Source organism: Eutrema salsugineum, unplaced genomic scaffold (assembly GCF_000478725.1).
Source record: "Eutrema salsugineum unplaced genomic scaffold, Eutsalg1_0 scaffold_22, whole genome shotgun sequence".
In the NCBI taxonomy this organism is placed as follows: domain Eukaryota; kingdom Viridiplantae; phylum Streptophyta; class Magnoliopsida; order Brassicales; family Brassicaceae; genus Eutrema; species Eutrema salsugineum.
Window position 1 is genome coordinate 1594992 of NW_006256812.1, and position 15081 is coordinate 1610072.

Sequence of the window (15081 nt, forward strand, 5' to 3'; positions counted from 1 at the left end):
TTCACGTCCTACAACAACATAATTTTGACAGTGAAAATAAGATGTTCTTCTGATTTCATCCCGTGATAACATCATCTTATTATTCGTAATTGTTTTTTCTTCTTTTACGGTCACGTGCGAAGAAAATGCTTGTCCTTGAAAGACATGACAGAAAGCGGCATGTGCTAACATACACACTGATATGCATCTTTCTTAACATGCGCACCGGCAGGTCTACAAACAAAATCAACGCAGAAGAAGAGAAAAATAAGGAAACAAACGAGAGAGATGAGAGACCGTCCCTAGAGAAAGAAAAGGAAACAAATATACTCAACCCGAGTCACGTTCTGAGTCGGCTCACCGAGTCTAGCTGTCGAGTGGGAAGGAGCAGCGAAATCCCGTATAACCGATAAAAAAGGGATCTTTGGATTTTTTTCTTTTTTTTCCTTTTTTTGTATGTGTGTGTGTGGGTTGGTGTTGAAATAGCAAAAAAATGGTGAACGAGGAGATAATTAGTCTCTCACCTCTTTACTACTCTTCTTCTTCCGCTGTCTTAATTCTTATCCCCGACTCTTTCCCTAACCCTAATTCTTCAAGGATTCAATTCTCGATCTCTACTTATGGGTTTTCCTTTTATCATCATCTCTATCCTCCCAATCTGTCGCCTCCACCTTTGCTGAGCAGTCTAGGTATTCTCCGCGGTCTCTCTCTATCTCTTGATTTGATTTTGATTTTGATTTTGATTTTGATTTTGATTGTTTGTTGTGACGATCATATTGTTTAGAGCCTGCGCTTTTGGAGTTTGTTTATTTTCCGTGTTTATACTTGATGGGGCCATTCGTTTGACCTTGATTCGATCGTTCGTTTTGGTGTTGGTTTCAATTCGTCGAAAGTGTTGGATTCGCTAGAGATCTTACCCGCGTTTAGGAAAGTTTATTTTCTCGTCTGTATCTTCAATTGATCACTTGTTTTGATTTGATCTGGGATTCTGATGATACACTCGTTGAATTTCAATTCTCATAGGACGCTGAATGAGATTCCTTTTTTGATCCTATTCTTTGCTCAATCGTACGCTGCTCGTGTCTCTCCTTGTTATTCTGCTGCGTCAGTAACACATTACATATTTCTGCTTCTTCTCAGTTTCCGCAGTTCACCAGTTAATCTTCAAGTTAAGTAATCTGTTAAGAGCGAGGAAAGTGTATATGCCTGTATATACCCTACAATGGAAGATACTGGTGGTGTTCATTATGATGGTATGAAGAATATGGTGAGGAAGAAACGTAGCCAGACTTGTCGTCGTCCTCGCCCTGAGGGATTGAATCTTTCAGATAGTTTCAGCAAGATCTCAAGTGATGATATACCGGCATTTGATACTAACCCTAGAAGGAAGGAGTTTAGTCTTAGCCATTGTATATCAAGGTCTGAATCTATCGCAGAATCCGAAAGAGGAAACAATGATTCTCGGCGGAGAGAGATCATCAACAGAAATAAACGTTCGACTGAAGGTGTACTTGCACCTGCCAGCTGGAAAAATACAAGCCGCCAAGATGGAAGTAATGGCATTATCAATGGAAAGGGAACTGATTTGGGTGAGCTAGTAGAGGGTGAAACTAAGAAAATGAAGCTTAAGATCGGTGGTGTGACTCGGCTGGTTCATGCTAATGGTTCATCTCGAAAGTCTTCGAAACCGGTGAATGATACTACTCGGTCTAACAACGATTTGGAGGTAAATTATCCTAGTTTGATATATTGATAAAGCTCAAGTTGTTGGATTGTCTTGCATTCATTGAGATTTAATTAGTACTTTATCATCCTCTTGCATTGATTATACTCTTCAGTAATTGCTATGATCTTTTCGGGCTGTACGGCCCATAATCTCCTCGGTTTCGGGGACCGGAGTAGGTTAAACTATCCTCGGCTTGGGCTCAAACTAGTAAATGCGTTGCTGTTTATGGACAATAGTTGGAAAATGTCTTGTTTTATGCAAATCATCACATTGTTACTCTGAAAAGGATTAGATTGTGTCTTAGTTTCTGTGCTGGGCCTTTTTTTGACAGTTTATATACGGTAAACTTATAGATTTGTTTCCATTAAATTTTTATTGAATGGCAGGAAAGCTCAGATGATTGTAACTCCCATCTAGATAAGAAGGCTGATCTCGAGGGAGTTACTTGGAATGCTGAGAAAGACGAATCTATGACTGGGAGGAGAAAACAAGGGGAATCAAGTGGATCGGTTCGCAAGAGCAAACGAGCCCCAAAGAAGCGGGTTTTTGATAGCGATGACGACAACGATGATGAGATCCGATATTTGGAAAAACTCAAGTATAGGAATGCCTCTGCGTCTAATGAAGAGACTGAGTCGGGGAGGAGGCAATTGAAGCCATCTGGGATTACCATTGGGGAAAATTCTGGTATGAAGAAATCTGCAATTGAAAAGGCGTCCGAAGACATGGATTATGCGGAGGAATCTGAATCTCTGCCTGATGAAAAAGAGATTGCTAATGAGACTAAGAGGGAATCTACTTTGACTAGTCGCCAACGAGCCCTTGCTTCTGCATCTGGCAGATCAAGCGCAATTGAATTTCCAGATGGATTACCTCCAACAACATCGAGAAGTAAGGGTTTTTGTCTTTTCTCCTTTGCTTCTTTCACAAATATATCTTTTTGCAGTATAGATTCAGAAGTGTATAGTGATAAATTCTGCTGAAAATTAGGGAAAAAGGAGAATCTTTCAGAAATGGAACAGCAACTGAAGAAGGCAGAAGCTGCCCAAAGGCGAAAAGTTCAGATTGAGAAGGCTGCAAGGGAGTCTGAGGTTGGTGTTTTTCTCTCTCCATTGTGCTATGAGTATTGAAATACTGGCAAATCCATGTTAGGGATGGTCTTGGTTTTGTTTTTACAGGCGGAGGCCATTAGGAAAATCCTAGGTCAAGATTCCAGCAGGAAGAAGCGTGAAGACAAAATTAAAAAACGACTTGATGAATTGGCTCAGGTATTGGGAAATGAACACGATAGACCACTTAATCGTTAATTGGGTTATTTCTAAGTAGAACTGAGATGCTGAAAATTTGGGTTGTCATATGTGTTGAATTGATCACAGGAGAAAGCTGCACACGAGGAAAGGGCCTCGACGAGCTACATCCGAACAATAATGGGTCCTAACGGAACCACTGTCTCATTTCCCATTGACAAAGTGCCTAGCCTGTTCGATCCCGTACCATCCGGGTATGGTGTACTCTCTTTTCTTTCTCATAATCTCTATTTTGGATTGACTCAAATCAGACCAATACATGAGTCCAAGTCCCTGAATCTCATAGCTGATTGGATCTGATTAATGTGAACAACTACACATAGCTTGTTGGTGAGCAGTAGATATAGGGAATGCTCCAAATGTTTTTGGATGTGGAAGATTAAGGAATGCTCTAGAATACGGCTTCTTTTGTTCTTTGATTCTGTTTTGTGTTTTCAGTAAATCATAAAGGAATTCATGAGTTCAAAACCTTATCATTACACTGTCAAGTAATATTGTTTTTGTTTTGGGGTTATGTGCAGTTATCCTCCTCCGCGAGAAAATTGCGCGGGTCCATCGTGCACCAATCCTTACAAGTATCGTGATTCAAAGACTAAGCTCCCTCTGTGCAGCCTCAAATGCTACAAGGCGGTTCAGGAGCAACAACAGACCGTACCGGTGCAGGAGCAACAACAGACCGCACCGGTGCAGGAGCAACAACAGACCGCACCGGTTCAGGAGCAACAACAGACCGCACCGGTTCAGGAGCAACAACAGACCGCACCGGTTTAGATATTGATTGATTTTATTTTTTCCTATAGAAAGGAGAAGATCTTAGCTTCCTGATTTTATAGATACAGAAAGACAATGCTTTAGTTTTTTACTTTGCTTCAGAGTTGTCTGATCGGAGACTTCATTTTTCTTTTGTGACGAGACGAGATCTTGCCCGTCCATTGTCTTTTACCAAACCTTCACATCACAGCCGTTCATTTATAGAATTCTTCTCCAACGGCTATCTTCAATATCGTTACCCTTTAACAATAAATATATAATATATATACGGGATATATATACATATGCTCTCTATTATTGGAAGCGAGCGTCGTGGACTCGGAGTACGTCGTCGTTTCTTAGCTGTGTTTCCGTCTCTAATGATCATGACTTTCCGATTTTTAAAATTATCTTTCTCCATAATTTTTCTTTTTTCGTGTAGTTGACAATTCGTGTAGGCAAACTTGTTAATTGGAAAGAACAAAGGCAATGATTTCTCATCACTCTTCTATCCGTTTAAAATAATCAAGTAATCTTAGTATGCGTATGTATCATATAATATAGACGTATTTTAAATTTGTTTATATGAATGATTCTTTTTCATCAAACCTAACTTGAAACTATAGACATGGCACCCACTCCTTGATCTTTCCTTCAAACATAAACATTCAATTTCCAAAAAAAATAAACATATATATATATAAATAACACGAAAACTGAATTTATGTTTCTTAACTTCCCAACCTTCTTTCCGCTTTAGATGTTGAAAATGAGTATCGCCGGAGGAGGAAAGTGGCGGAGAGAGGCGGAGCAGCTAGTGGTTAAGCCTTTTCGACTAGTGACAACAACTCTTCTCAGCCTCCTGCTTCCCCTCTCTTTCCTTCTCCTTAGCCGTCTCTCTTCAGCTTCCTTCCTCTTCTCCTTGATCAAATCTCCGCCGGAAAAAGAATCATTCTTCTTCTTCTCTATCTTTCGTTATACGAATCCGGCCATCTTATACGCCGTCGTTTCGTCAACAAGCGTTTACACTCTAGTTCTTGGTCTAACCACCAAGATCACAGCTACGGATCCCAACCGTACGATTCCCTTTTATCCACATGTCACCGTCGCATGGCTCGCACTTTTCCTGGTTCAAATCTCCGTCGGTTTAGGCCTGCAAGGAACGGCTTCCAACGGTTTAATCATCGGAAGCGAACGTAATTTCTTGAGCAGGCTCGTGTTTTTCTTTGGTCTTCACGAGGTAATGCTTCTGTGGTGTAGGGTGATCGTGAGACCGGTGGTCGATAGCACGTTGATCGGAGGAGACGCCGGTCACCACCGGATAGAAGAGACGGTGGTGGAGAGAGTGGCTTTGGCCGTGAGCTGTGGGACGTTGTGGTGGTGGAAGCTTCGAGATGAGGTAGAGGCTTTGGTTGGTGTGGCAGAGGCTAAAAGAGCATTGTTACTGTTATTGTTACCAATCGATGGTAATGTTAACGTTAGTTTGGATGTGGGAACGATTGATTTTGTGAATTGGTGGTTATATTATATGGTTGTGACGATTGGTATGGTTAGGATCGTTAAAGGGTCTTTGTGGTTTGGAATGATTCTGCTTTTCGAACAAGGTAGAAGAACAAATCCACGTGGAATTTCTACTGATCCTCCTGTTTCTACGGCTTCTCCTGTCCATTATGACAATGAAGGTGACACTAAAGTGTAAGTAACAACAATTGGTTTTAAAAGCCACTTGTGGTAATGCGTTTTTTTTTTTTGTTGTGGCCCAATTCTTACACGGAAGTTTCAAGTTGATATTTGTAATGAGAAAGATGTTAAGATCTTCTAATCAATGTTTTATCTAATAGATTAAGAAGAAATTTGATAAAGACGAGCTTTACATGATAGAATTATAAATGAGACCGACCATAAGCACAAATTAAGAAGAGATTACACTAAAAAGAAGTCTAAAACACAGCTTCTACAAGTATGTGTCTCTTCTTAGACCCAAACCCAACAATGTGGTTTAGATAGACTTTTCCTTCCTTCACAGTAGCCGACGAGACTAACCGATGAACCATACCGCTTCTGGACCAACCTATCACAGAAGCCGTCCGCCACCCGTCCGAGCTCTTGACCAACTTCGCAGAAGGATTACCTAAAAACACTCACATATAATTTGCTAAAAACTTAACAATCCAGATGCAATAATAGTTGTATAAAAATCAGAGCTTTTAAGGAAGATGTTAAAGACTACCTGCAACAACAATCTTGGTCGGAGACAACAACTCAAGCCCATCACCAAACCTCAATGTGCCACCAGTAACTTCAATTACGGTGACCTTATTATCCCCATTGGTGAGGTCGATTTTGTATAAGAAACCGGAGAAAGTGTGGATGGCGATAAGGAACCCATCAGGGTGATAAACAATGCCGTTAAGAGCGACCAAGTTATTGTACCATCCAGGTGGAGTGAAGAGAGGGCTTTCAATGGTGGACACAAGCTTTCCATTCACATCAACTTTCCAGATTTTACTGCCTTTTGCATCGGTTACATAAGCGTTGCCTTGTGCATCAACTGCTACATCGTCTGCAAAAGATTTCTCTTTACCTACATTCATCCAAATAAAATTCGACAAAAAAGACAAATAACCCTTCGTTATGTGCTGTTTGTTTGCTTGATAAAACAGAAACTGGATAGATGTTTGAGTCTAATTTTCAACTGTTTTCACAGATTGCAAGAGCTTTTGTGTGTGTGTTTATTAATTTATCATGTAACCTGAAACCCAGTCGAATTGTCTTCACGAGACGTCAAACATTGAGCAAGATTCTACCGTAGATTCAAATATTTGGTTCTATTGTTGACGTAATCGGACGGTCAAAAACAGTCGACGGAGAAGAAACGACAAAGGCAGATAAATTAGGAGAGCTTACTATGGCCGCTAAGCTCAGCGAGGAAGATACGACGCCACGTGGACATTTCATAGGCCGCTAGAGCGCTATACCGATTTCCAAGCAAATCGGCGACAGCGACGAGGAGACGGTTCCTGTCGCGGTCGATAGCGATTCCGAGGGAAGCGTTTCCGGCAAGGTCAACGTCTTTGACCAATGTGACTTCCTCAAGAACGTCGCTGTCTCCGTCGGAATCTCTGGGAACAACCTCGCCGATTCCGCCTCCGTCCATGAAGGAGACGAGGAATCTCCGACCAACATCGTCCCACTTAGCGCACTCGCGCAAGAAGCCGGAGCTGTGGTAAGAGAAGACGTGCGTCGGAGGAACGGCTTGCTCTAGGAAAAAGAGGTAAGCCATAGGAACGGCGGAGATTACGAGGAAGAGAGCGACGGAGAAACGGCCGGAGCAAAACGACGGCGACATTTTGAAAAAGAGTAGAGTGACCGGTTAGAGTTTGGGTACGACGAAGACCACTTTAAGTAAAATGTGGAACATAAGTTGGTGAGCGAACACGTTCGACTAAGACATTACAAAAGTGGGCTCCATTTATTTGGTGGCCCGTTGAATGTCTATTGGGCCCGGAAAGTGTATCTAGAATTCAATGCTAATTATTATACATCCTGAGGTTGTTGTCTTTTTCCCACCAATTTAATGCAGTATCATCTTTGGAATATCAAATTTAGAATGTTTTTGATTATTAGTTTCTGGTTAGCTAGGGGGAAAAGGGAGAAAAGAAAAAACCTTATGTTAAAAAAAAATGGGCCGGGCGAGACGCGAGCCCAATAAGTTAGAAGGGAGAGTAGTATAATTCCATTAGATTAGAATAAGTGGGGCAATCGGTAGCTTTCGCACCTGAAGAATCCGCTTCATTCGTCTTCCTCCGCACTCCGACTTGGTAAATCCCCAAATCCATCTCTCTTGATCTCTGTCTATTGCTTTTCAGCATTTCTGGGTTTATGCCGATTCTTCTTCTAGATAGGTACTGATTAGACTTCTAATTTAGATGATTCGAATTGGTTCCTCTCCCTATTGTGGCGATCTAAGGGATCCAGATTTCCTTGTTATTTTTGGTTAACCTGATGGGTTTTTTTTAGCTATGATATTCATGAATTTTTTTTCAAATCATTTTCGTCCGGGGAGAGATATTAGACTGATTTTTGTACTGGTTAAAACGATGTAGATATGGATTGCTTCATTATGTCATTAATATTGAATCAAAGTCTTTGATTAATCTGTTAACTAGTCACCGATTGCCTGAAGAAGGAAAATCCATAGCCCATTGATCTAAAGTGTGCTTTTTTGGTAAAGAAGAGAGCCGCTGAATTGGTTGTGCATTACATTGTCTAGTTTTCATTGAGTGTAAAGATTGTAAAGACTGATTCATGTTCGATCGTCGGGGTTGTGATGTATAATTTTGGCAGGTTGAGAAAAGAAAGAAAGAAGAGATGGCAGGACACAAGGTTGCACATGCCACATTGAAAGGCCCTAGCGTTGTGAAGGAGTTAATTATCGGCATGGCACTCGGTTTAGCTGCTGGTGGTCTTTGGAAGATGCACCATTGGAACGAACAGAGGAAAACTAGAGCTTTCTATGACTTGCTTGAGAGAGGTGAGATCAGTGTTGTTGCTGCTGAAGAGTAATAAAAGCCGCTGATTCTTCAAGACCAATGTTTTCGAATTCTTGTTTTTCCGTTTCTTAATAACTCTTAAATGAGTTGGGATTTTGTGAGAAATAAACAAACCTGTGAATGGGATTTGTTAGTTCATAAACAGACTCAGATGTGATGTTGATTCAGACATTATCTCTTTTGTTTTGTTTCGTATTGTTGTCTGAGAAACCACAGAAAGGTGAATCTTGTGGAAACTTGTTCATGGAAATATTGCACTAAACAGAAAGTGATTCCAACTTTGTGGCCTTTTTGTTCGCATTATTACGAATCCGAATGTTCTATGAAAAAATATAGTTTGTGTTGTGTTCCCAGTTTCTGCAAGTGCGTTTGAATGCCCAAACCCGAGGCACAGAGACTCTGAAAATTAAAAGCATAACCAGAAATTTAAACAAACTGATAAGCTATACAAACGTGAGAAATCTTGTGGTTTTGTTTATTGGTTGGGAATGTTTACCAGAGAAGTGATCTCCTCAGAGCTTGGAGTGACCTTCATGCTCACCAAACTCCGGGTTACCACCTCCTGTGGCAGTCGCTACTTTATCTGCAGAATCCGATCCTTCTTTGGACTGGTCTGGACTTGTGTCTGCATCTGATGTGTTCGGAACACAGTATTTTTGAAGCCAGCGATCAGTTTCCCAGAGAACGTGCATAATGCTTTCCCGTGCTGAGTACCCATGGCTCTCGTAAGGAAGAACCACAAGTCGGCAAAGAGCCCCATGGCCTTTCAGTGCGTTGAAGAATCTGTCCGACTGTTATACAAAGGATATGAAATGAAAGTAGTTAGAACCAATGCAGAGATAATTGTTTTGGATTGGAATCTAATCCTTTCCGGTGATCTCTACTGAAGGTATAACCTGCATTGTTAGAGTTCCTGGGTTATTGTCTTCTTCACCATGGATGAGCAAGATTGGCTTCTTGATTTTATTAGCAGCCATGAATGGGCTCATCTCTACATAGACGTTAGTAGCTTCCCACAGTGTTCGGTCCTCGTTCTGAAATTTCCACGCATAGTTAAATGTTAACCCGAGATCAGTTAACATCTATCCGAATGCAGAGAATGAGACGAGAAAGAAAATGGTCATGGTGGCACCTGGAAACCAAAGGGTGTGAGTGTCCTGTTGTAAGCGCCAGATCGAGCTATTCCGCAGGAGAAAAGATGAGGAGCATGTGCAAGTAGATTCGCAGTCATAAACGCTCCATAGGAGTGTCCCCCAACAGCGATTTTGCTTGGATGGGCCACCTTGTAAAATGAGGGACCAAAAAATACTAAGCTTCCACACTTTCGTGGTTTATTCCAATAGCAAAATGATGGAATTGGGATCAAGCAATGCTTACTCCACGCCTGACGACTTCCTCTACAGCAGCCTCAGCACTTGTAACCAATTGCTCGACATACCTGAGAATGTTGTTTTTGTTGTTCACGTTAGAACCTGTCAAGCTCAAGCACATCTCAGATCTAAAACTTGAGTGGTTTGATGTCACTGGCATCCATTTAGTTAGTTTTGCTTATGCTAACAGGAAAATTATATTAAGAAAATGACACTGGTTTCCATGTTTCAGCTACCAGCTTGTCGAAAGTAGATATCATAGTACCTATCATTAGCCTCTTCATCACCTTCACCAATTATTGGTATAGTAGGTCCAGATAATATAGCGAACCTGCACAATGCAGAAGAATCCAAATGGTATAAGCCAACACTCAATCACCTAGCTCAACAAAATAGACTCCAGGACACTAGAACAGCCAAAAACAGTATCATGGCTAAACAAGCATAGAGATTGAAAAATGTTTGATACCTTCTAGCAAGCCAAAGAAGGGCAGAAGTTGAACCAATGCCTGCAAATTCATTCGGAGAGCCACGGACTTGACCAGCAGCATCTTTGCTCTTGAATTCACCAGGATAAGACCAAAACAGACAAGGCAGAGGACCGTCTTTTGATGGATCATAGCCTGGTGGTAGGTATAGTGTTGCAGTAAGTTGAACCCCGTCTTTTCGTTGATACCGGATCATCTCTTTCTGTAACGAAGCCAACTGGGGATACGGATGAGGGAAGTTTGTAATCTGTTGCACTTTCCTGTCAGGCCAAAGTTGGAGAGAATATTGGGTGTTCTCAGTTTTAGACTCCTTTGATGTCAGAATTTTAAGCTCCTCCATTTTCAAATCCCCTTCTTTCTGGTCAGACATCAAGGCCACAACCGTCTCAAAATACTTTTCTTTGTCGCTCTCCCAGATCCGTTCTTTGTTGCCTGTGTTTCTAAATAAATTTTGCACAAAACATTCCCAGTTTGTTAACACGTTATGGCAATAAAAACAAGAGAAAAAAACGCAAGAAAGAGAAGCCTTTGTCAGGTAGGCTTACATGTCAAACAAGTCAAGGAAGGGTACATTCCCTTGTGGTGTAGCCCCACTTCCGTTCAGTAAGACATTAGTGCCTTCATCATTTTCCTTCTTTATCTTGGCTATTACATACGTTCCAGCAGCGGTTCTCCTCAGCATGGTTGAGCCAGGGTCTGAGTATACATCTTCCGATGATCTATCAAACAATATGCGTGGACTGACATCGTTAGATCCAGGAGAGATAGCCCATGTCCTTGTCCGTCGTGTTTTATACCATGATTCATAAACGAGAGCCAATGTATCATCACACCAAGAAATGCCTCTGCAGATATAAAATCGGATCAATGTTAGGACATAGAAGGCCTCCATGAAGCTATTTTGTTTTTTTTTTTATAGAAGATAGCATTGATAATCTACGACTACAACATCTCCTGTGGTTTTAGTTTTTACCCATAGCGAAGATCAAGCTTGTGCAAAACTTCTGGTTCTTCTCCTGCTAGTGGTTCCGCAGACTGCATATAAACTATATCACGTGGTGAAACTTCCACTTTGGCATCACCCCCATCTTGTGTTTCAGCCCTACATATCTCAAGAGAGTTGTAAATAAATTATTTCCAAATCACATTTTGGAATCTGTATAGCGTGTGGCTATAATATTGGAGTCTCATATATTTACCAATAAAGGGTTGACGGCTTGTCTGCCCGCCAATTTATAGAACGCATTCCTTTGCGCACACTATTGGAGGCTATGGGGATATCTTCGGCTAGGGGCAAGTCACACAGCTGTCTTACAAATTTACCATCAGCTGTCCAGACTTCAACCTTCTTTGGAAATCTACCACAAGGTACAATGAAAGAATATGGCCTGTGAAGGGATGAAACTAACAAGTACTTATGGTCTGTCGAAGGGTCTAATGACGTATATACTGCAGGTAACCCAACTTCCTTCGCTGTACCATCCAAAGAAGCCAATACTAGTTGTGACGTGGCATAGTAGTCGAATAGATCAGCATCATATTCATCCTTAAGCAAATCCTGGAATGTTCTAACTTGTACAACATTCTTCTTCTCGTTTGACAGAGTTTTGGGACCAGACGGGACCAAAGGTTTCTTTGGTGGGTCTCCACGAGATGAAGGGATTGTGCTGACCAACAAAGTGGAATTATCAATCCAAACAAAACTCTCGAAAATCGCATTCAGATAAATATCTTGCGACTTGAAAAGTGGTCTAGCTTCTCCAGTCTCAACATCAGCTACCCATACTATAGGCTTACTACTATTTCCGTTCTCATCGACCCGGATGCTGAAAGCCAGATGCTTACCATCATTGGACCATGTAACAAAGTTAATCTTACCACCATCTGGAATGCCAGTGATCTCCTTCTCTGGACTCAATGTACCATCAGGCAATAACTGATGAATTCCTAAACCAGTATAGAATGACATCCTGCTTCTGGTATTGCAATATCCATCAATTCGAACACCTGCAAGCTTCTCCTCTGGTCTGGCCAAATCTGCCAACGGAGGCAAAGCTCTCCGCTTGAGAAACAAGATCTTATCCCTATGCGGTGAAAATGACAAGGCCGGGACTGGTGGGGCATCGACAATATCTCTGATCTCAGGTGGAGGGAGACGATATCCAGTGCCTAAAGCCAAATCTACATAATTCAAACATCAAAACCATTTACGTAAGCACACACGTCTCTCTGACTACACAGAGTCACATTAGCTAGCATCGAACGAATTTGGAAAGGCATCGTTGTTTCCCAACGACAAAACGGTGAAAAGCGATTTTCTACAGATAAGAGCTCGAATTCAGTGGAACGTAACAACACTAACTATACAAATTCAAATCCAATTTTCATCAACACAATCGAACTTTTCCGTATCATTTGAATCCAGCAAAATCGGCGGAAATGAAAAAATTACCATCATCTTCAGTTGCCGCAGCGGAGGCTGAAATTGAGCCATTAGAGCTGCTACCACCACCGTCTTCTGCACCTTCGGGACATACAGATGCGAGGCAGCGAAGTCTAGAAGCAGAACGTGAAGACATGACAGTGGTCAGCGAGTTTCCGGAGGATCTGCGAACTTTTGAGTAACGATGCGTACGCAGCGTCGAGAATCCGGAAAACTTGGGAGGTAGAAGGAGAGAAGCAGACGGCGGAGACGGCGGAGATAAATGGCAGAGAGGTGAAAGAGAGAAACGATGACAAGCTCTGTGAAAGCGCATCATTTTTATTCTGACTTTTTTTAGCCTTTTTAAAGTGTGATGATGATTCCCTTAGTCTATTCGACGGCTGTATTGTATTGTATTGTATCCAATAAAAATAATTAACATGAAAAATCAGCAAAATATCAGCAACGCGTTATACAATACGGTCGAGTGCACCATATCTTCGTGAACGTCACTGCTTTTGTGGGCCTTAGCTATGACCCAACTTGCGGTTCTTTTCTTTAATATGGCCCAGCAAAAGTCCTCCGATTCCCTCAACACCCAACAGTTACAAAATGAAAAAAAAAAGCATCTATTTTTTTCATGAATTTTTGTATAAATTATAGTTTTTCGCATTCTTATAAACATATTTTTGACTAATATACTGTAATTTTAAAAACTGTAAGTGATTTATTTTAACATTTTTACGTAAAATTTTAAAACCCTGTAAATAATATACGAAACAAATTTGAGCTGTACATTTGGTTTGACAATAAATGTCTCTTCAGAGCATACCTTTCGATAAAGTTTTGTCCATTTTGTTTTTATGTAGGCTTTCCAACTTTTTTTCATAAAATGTGTTACGTCTGAAAATTTTGCGTGAAAAAGAACTAATATGCGAAAAAGAAAATACTTATGTATGTATTCTCAGTTTGGTGGAAATGAATATTTTTTTAAAAAAAATATTATCTAAAAACCACGCGGCTCAATATGCTTGGTTGTTAGGAGATAAGAGGATCGTGTTCACAGAGTTCAATATTAAGAAGCAGTATTTATCTTCTTCTTCTCCTTTAACGTCAAAAAAAATCTCTCCTCCATCAAAATCCTCCAACGATGACAACCATAGCTGCAAGCGGTCTCAACGTCGCGACTCCGCGAGCGGTGGTTCGACCTGCGGCTCGCCTATCCGCCCCGGTCCGTTTGAATTACCCGTGGAGATTCGGTTCTATGAACCGGATGGTTATGGTTAAGCCGATTAAGGCGACATCAGAAGGAGGGATATCGGATAAGGTGGAGAAGAGTATACAGGAAGCGAAGGAGACATGCGCCGACGATCCGGTGAGCGGCGAGTGTGTGGCGGCGTGGGACGAGGTGGAGGAGCTGAGTGCGGCGGCGAGTCACGCTAGGGACAAGAAGAAAGCTGGTGGATCCGATCCTTTGGAAGAATACTGCAGTGATAATCCTGAGACTGATGAGTGTCGCACTTATGATAATTAATTGAAAGTGTTTTTGATGTTTGATAATATATTAAAATTGAAAAATTAGGTACGGTCAGAATCAGATCGATCTTTCTTCTTCTTCTTGCTGTTATTGTTGTTGTTGTTGTCCTCGTACGTGTTTGGTTTGGTTTCTTTGGTGCTTGTAATGTGATAATGAATATGATGAATAGTACACTACACAAGAGGTGTTTCATAGATCTCTACGTATTTTTTTCCAATTAAATTTGATTACTAATTACCTTCTGTATCTATGGAACTGATAAAATCTTAATTGCGTGTTTTCTGGATTTGAGTGGGTGATGATATTAGGTATTTTCATTTGCTTTTGCATATGTTTTTTTTTTCTTTTTAAACGTGGTTGATAATCAACACGTTTGGAGAGTGATGTGTCAAAATCAAAATGATGTGGAACGAGTTTATTGATCAGTGTTTTATATACCATGTAAAGTAGAACGATGAAATATTGGTCTAAATCGGGCGTGGAAGCAATCAAAAGTTATCCAAGATATTGTGCATACATGTATCATATGTCATAACACATCGGACATATATTGCATTTGACGATAAGAAATTTCGGTTTTAGCTGCGGAATGCGGGGGTTTTAGTTGGATTTCACTTTTATGGATGATGGGTGCTTTTCTATGTTCGATCATGTATTTTGATATATCTTTTTCAAAAATATAAAAGCAAGTACAACTGTATATGATGTAAAAAAACCTAAATATGTATAAACGCATTTTTTTTCTTTTCCTATTGGTTGATTTATATATATATATATATATTTTTTTTTTGACATCATATTGGTTGTTTTATATTGATGCTAATGATTTATGCTCTCTGTAGAGCATTTAATGGGCTGCACAAATATATTGGGCAAGCTTAAACATGGGCCGATATATCAAGCGGCATATAGAACATGTTTATGGCCACCTCACGGTCTTAACTCCTAA

The 15081-nt window shown here is 40.7% G+C and overlaps 6 protein-coding genes across 7 annotated transcripts; 4 read left to right on the top strand and 2 right to left on the bottom strand.

Annotated features, from left to right (window-relative positions):
• Positions 1 to 230: 230 nt before the first annotated feature.
• LOC18015551 (stress response protein nst1) lies at positions 231 to 3989 on the top strand. Of its 2 annotated transcripts, none has more exons than XM_024155062.1 (7): positions 231 to 668; positions 1003 to 1705; positions 2092 to 2596; positions 2696 to 2796; positions 2884 to 2973; positions 3082 to 3206; positions 3534 to 3989. In XM_024155062.1, exons 2-7 carry the CDS (start codon positions 1202 to 1204, stop codon positions 3781 to 3783), a joined length of 1575 nt encoding a protein of 524 aa, XP_024010830.1. In that variant the 5' UTR covers positions 231 to 668; positions 1003 to 1201; the 3' UTR covers positions 3784 to 3989. The 2 variants fall into 2 exon arrangements, with proteins under 2 accessions (XP_024010830.1, XP_006397928.1); XM_006397865.2 differs by having other exon boundaries at positions 232 to 668; positions 1120 to 1705.
• Positions 3990 to 4408: 419 nt separating this feature from the next.
• On the top strand, positions 4409 to 5513 carry LOC18015553. The gene has a single exon (XM_006397866.2). It carries the CDS (start codon positions 4523 to 4525, stop codon positions 5459 to 5461), a length of 939 nt encoding a protein of 312 aa, XP_006397929.2. The 5' UTR covers positions 4409 to 4522; the 3' UTR covers positions 5462 to 5513.
• A 57-nt stretch (positions 5514 to 5570) lies between these two features.
• LOC18015554 lies at positions 5571 to 7132 on the bottom strand. The gene is made up of 3 exons (XM_006397867.2): positions 6670 to 7132; positions 5993 to 6346; positions 5571 to 5893 (listed from the first exon to the last, which is right to left on the bottom strand). Exons 1-3 carry the CDS (start codon positions 7109 to 7111, stop codon positions 5703 to 5705), a joined length of 987 nt encoding a protein of 328 aa, XP_006397930.1. The 5' UTR covers positions 7112 to 7132; the 3' UTR covers positions 5571 to 5702.
• A 977-nt stretch (positions 7133 to 8109) lies between these two features.
• Positions 8110 to 8593, top strand: LOC18015555 (probable cytochrome c oxidase subunit 5C-1). Its single transcript, XM_024154925.1, has one exon. It carries the CDS (start codon positions 8134 to 8136, stop codon positions 8326 to 8328), a length of 195 nt encoding a protein of 64 aa, XP_024010693.1. The 5' UTR covers positions 8110 to 8133; the 3' UTR covers positions 8329 to 8593.
• A 25-nt stretch (positions 8594 to 8618) lies between these two features.
• On the bottom strand, positions 8619 to 12976 carry LOC18015556 (probable glutamyl endopeptidase, chloroplastic). The gene is made up of 11 exons (XM_006397871.2): positions 12626 to 12976; positions 11373 to 12354; positions 11147 to 11275; positions 10719 to 11018; positions 10155 to 10613; positions 9951 to 10016; positions 9693 to 9753; positions 9448 to 9597; positions 9212 to 9349; positions 8812 to 9106; positions 8619 to 8714 (listed from the first exon to the last, which is right to left on the bottom strand). The coding sequence occupies exons 1-10, from the start codon at positions 12930 to 12932 to the stop codon at positions 8828 to 8830; spliced, it is 2871 nt and encodes a 956-aa protein (XP_006397934.1). The 5' UTR covers positions 12933 to 12976; the 3' UTR covers positions 8619 to 8714; positions 8812 to 8827.
• A 713-nt stretch (positions 12977 to 13689) lies between these two features.
• On the top strand, positions 13690 to 14329 carry LOC18015557 (calvin cycle protein CP12-1, chloroplastic). The gene has a single exon (XM_006397872.2). The coding sequence runs from the start codon at positions 13746 to 13748 to the stop codon at positions 14127 to 14129; it is 384 nt and encodes a 127-aa protein (XP_006397935.1). The 5' UTR covers positions 13690 to 13745; the 3' UTR covers positions 14130 to 14329.
• Positions 14330 to 15081: the final 752 nt, after the last annotated feature.